Source organism: Cebus imitator, unplaced genomic scaffold (assembly GCF_001604975.1).
Source record: "Cebus imitator isolate Cc_AM_T3 unplaced genomic scaffold, Cebus_imitator-1.0 Scaffold117, whole genome shotgun sequence".
Lineage (NCBI taxonomy): Eukaryota > Metazoa > Chordata > Mammalia > Primates > Cebidae > Cebus > Cebus imitator.
The window spans coordinates 2,960,354-2,963,300 of record NW_016107432.1 but is presented as its reverse complement, the minus strand read 5'-3'; the positions used below and the strand labels follow the sequence as shown (position 1 = coordinate 2,963,300).

Sequence of the window (2,947 nt, the reverse complement as noted above, 5' to 3'; positions counted from 1 at the left end):
GGGGTGAACGGAGGTGTGGGGATGGACGGGTGCGGGGGATGGACAGGCGGCGCGGGGATGGACGGGTGGCAGAGGTGAACGGAGGTGTGGGGATGGACGGGTGCGGGGGATGGACAGGCGGCGTGGGGATGGACGGGTGGCAGAGGTGAACGGAGGTGTGGGGATGGACGGGTGCGGGGGATGGACAGGCGGCGTGGGGATGGACGGGTGGCGGAGGTGAACGGAGGTGTGGAGATAGACGGGCAGCGGGGGATGGACAGGCGGCGTGGGGATGGGTGGACGGGGTGGGGATGAACGGGCGTCACAGGGATGGACAGGCAGCACGGGCAGCGCAGGTCTTGGCAAGGCAGAGTCGAGTTTGGTTGAACACAAAGCTGTCCACATATGTGTTTTAAAACAAGCAGGCTTCTTGTTGGAATCAGGTATGGTAGGGTTACAGCAGGTGCAGCAGCTTTGTCGGGGAGCTCCCTCACAGTTCCCTCGAGGAGGCAGGGGCGAGGGGCGTGTGTGCCAATCCCTGCTGTGTGTCCTGGGGAAAGGTGGGGCAGCACAAGTGGCTCAGGGTTGTCTGTGTGGAATTGTGTGGTGGATCTGGCTACGGAGGCAGTCCTTCATGTCTGGTCTTCAGGGCAGGCAAGCGTGGCTTGGTGAGAATTAGAGGAAGGAGGGGCTTAGGGACTGTACCCTGGGCCGGGGGGCTTGCCTGGAACAGTGCGTTCATGAATACTGTTGGCCACCTCCAGGAATTAGCCAGCTCTGGACGGAGCTGTGTTTTCAGGAATAGCAAGGCCCCAAGACAGCAGACCCTCATAAAATACAGAAAATAAAAGCCTGATAGAGCAGCAAAATGCAGGCGAGGAAACACAGCCCTGGGAGGAGGCTGAGGCTGGATGTGAGCTGGGGACATGATTCAGGACTCATCACCTGGAGGGCACAGTCAGAAGCATGCAGATGGATAAGCTGGCCACAGAAGCTTCCGGAGCCTTGGGAGTGCTGAGAGTGGAAACCGAGAGGACCCTGAGGTTAACGGGCAAGCAGAGGCTGGCTGTGGGGGAGGACGGAGTAAGGGCCTCGTGATGAGGGCGTGCCAGCCTTGATGAGGAGTCAGGATTGGAGCCTGGGTGCAGTAGCAGCCACAGGCCAGGGGACCCGGGCGATCTCTGCCGACTCCTGGGGACGAACATAGCCCTGGGGACGAAAGCGCAGGTTTGGGTGTCCACTGCAAATGGGAGTCGGCAGAGACCCTGGATGCCTTCTCTGTTGTTTCTGCTCAGCCACTTAATGATACTGGCCCCGGGAGAAGGCACTGACGTAACTCGACTGTCGGCACCATGCAGGGAGGCCTCCAGCAGGAGTGCCCGCTGATCACCCTCTCAGGAGCCATCCTTGTAGGTCCTGCCCATAGGCAGCCCGGGCCTCTCCAGCCACCACCAGCGAGAGGGTGCCCTTGTGGCTGTCAGCCCTGGGCGTTACACGGGCCCTGCTGGTCCGAGGTACTCAGAGGTGCTTTTTAATCCCAGCCTTTAAAACCGCAGAATGGCCAGTGCTCTCATTGTCATGTCACCAGAGATGCTCAGAGCATTTGTGATTTTGTGTTTCTTGCATTTATTAGGATTCCACCTCTGCAAATCCGCTACAAGGGACCATCACTAACACCAGCACCACAGTTGCCAAATAGAGTGGGAAGAGGCGGTTCTCCGAGCTTCGGGGTTTCCCAGGCCGGGCTGCCCCCCAAGCCGCCCATCAGCATCTCCAGCCTGCTGCAGAGGCAGTGTTCAGGCAAGTGCTCTGCCAGCCTCGGAAGGAGAACATTCTTGGGAAAGTGCACGTGTCAGGGAACTGTTTAACTTAGCGTGTGCCAAGGGCAGACACGGAGCTCTAAATGTTCTCAAGAGTTGTGTTTCTGAGTTCTGCCTTAGTAGCTCAGAAACACAGTAATGTTCACTTTTATATTCGTTGTGAATTTCCAAAAATTATGACTTAAACATATTGATAATACTCTATGAAAACACTAACATGACATCTGGATTTTTTAAATACTCATTTGAGTGAATGAACTCTTCTTCCCACCTTACTTTTTGTGTGTAACACGTGCACCCTCATTTTCCTCCACAGTGTGAAGCTGGAAGTCCTTTCAAAGACAGAGCTGACGTGTTTTTATTGTGACCCGATGCTTCCTGCGGGACCCACTCACATGGGGGCAGTGATGCGTGAAAGGTGAGCAGCCTGCCACCCGCTCTGCCGCCTTCCTGCCCTCCAGCCCGCGTCCCACCAGCATGTGCACCTGTCCTTTCTCTCTTGATGAAATAATTAATGTAGTTGAATAAAGTATCTTTCTGATTATCAGGGGTGGCATATATGCGGTATGTTTAGACTTGTAACACCTTGGAACTTCCTGAAAATGTTGATGCTGGAAGCAAAACGAGCACCTGCCTGTTAGGTCACTGTGAGGAGGTTCCAGCTGTGGCTCTGGGGGGACAGGCGGTGCAGGCAGCGCAGGGCGGGCAGGTCTGCTGTGAGGTGCGCAGCATGGGTCAACTCCGCCACACCCTGTGTTACCCCATGACGACACATTCTGTTCTCACAGTACTCACAGCTGGCGTGTGATGCCAGGTTCAGTGGGGGAATCCAGAGGTTAATTCTGGACCAGAGTTCACCTTGCAGGCATGCCCTGCATGTGGGGAGCCTCCTCCTCCGTCAGGCGGGACGGGCCCCTGTGGGATACGCCCCCTTGCACGCGGCTCCCAGAGAGGCTCGGACCCCGGGTCTCTCCCACCAGTCCGGACCATACTGGGTTGGAAAAGAAGCTCCTGGGGTTAGTTCTCGTCTTCTAATTTGCATTTACCTAAAAAGTGTCAAAGAACTTCGTTATCTCACTCGAGTTGGTCTCGCAGCACCCAAGCACCCCATGGGGCAGGAGCATCCTCACCTTCACTGCAGGTGGAGC

At 56.4% G+C, this 2,947-nt stretch overlaps 1 protein-coding gene across 3 annotated transcripts in view; it reads left to right on the top strand.

Moving 5' to 3' along the window:
- Window positions 1-2,343, top strand: part of RNF212 (ring finger protein 212) — a 55,886-nt gene extending 53,543 nt beyond the window's left edge. For 2 of the 3 annotated variants that reach the window (XM_037742164.1, XM_037742166.1), the window contains 2 exons: window positions 1,613-1,779; window positions 2,116-2,152. In XM_037742164.1, coding sequence (XP_037598092.1) covers window positions 1,613-1,779; window positions 2,116-2,120 — 172 coding nt within the window. In that variant the 3' untranslated portion in view covers window positions 2,121-2,152. Of the gene's footprint in view, window positions 1-1,612; window positions 1,780-2,115 lie in introns of all 3 variants that reach the window. The other variant, XM_017538962.2, reaches the window with a different exon arrangement.
- Window positions 2,344-2,947: the final 604 nt, after the last annotated feature.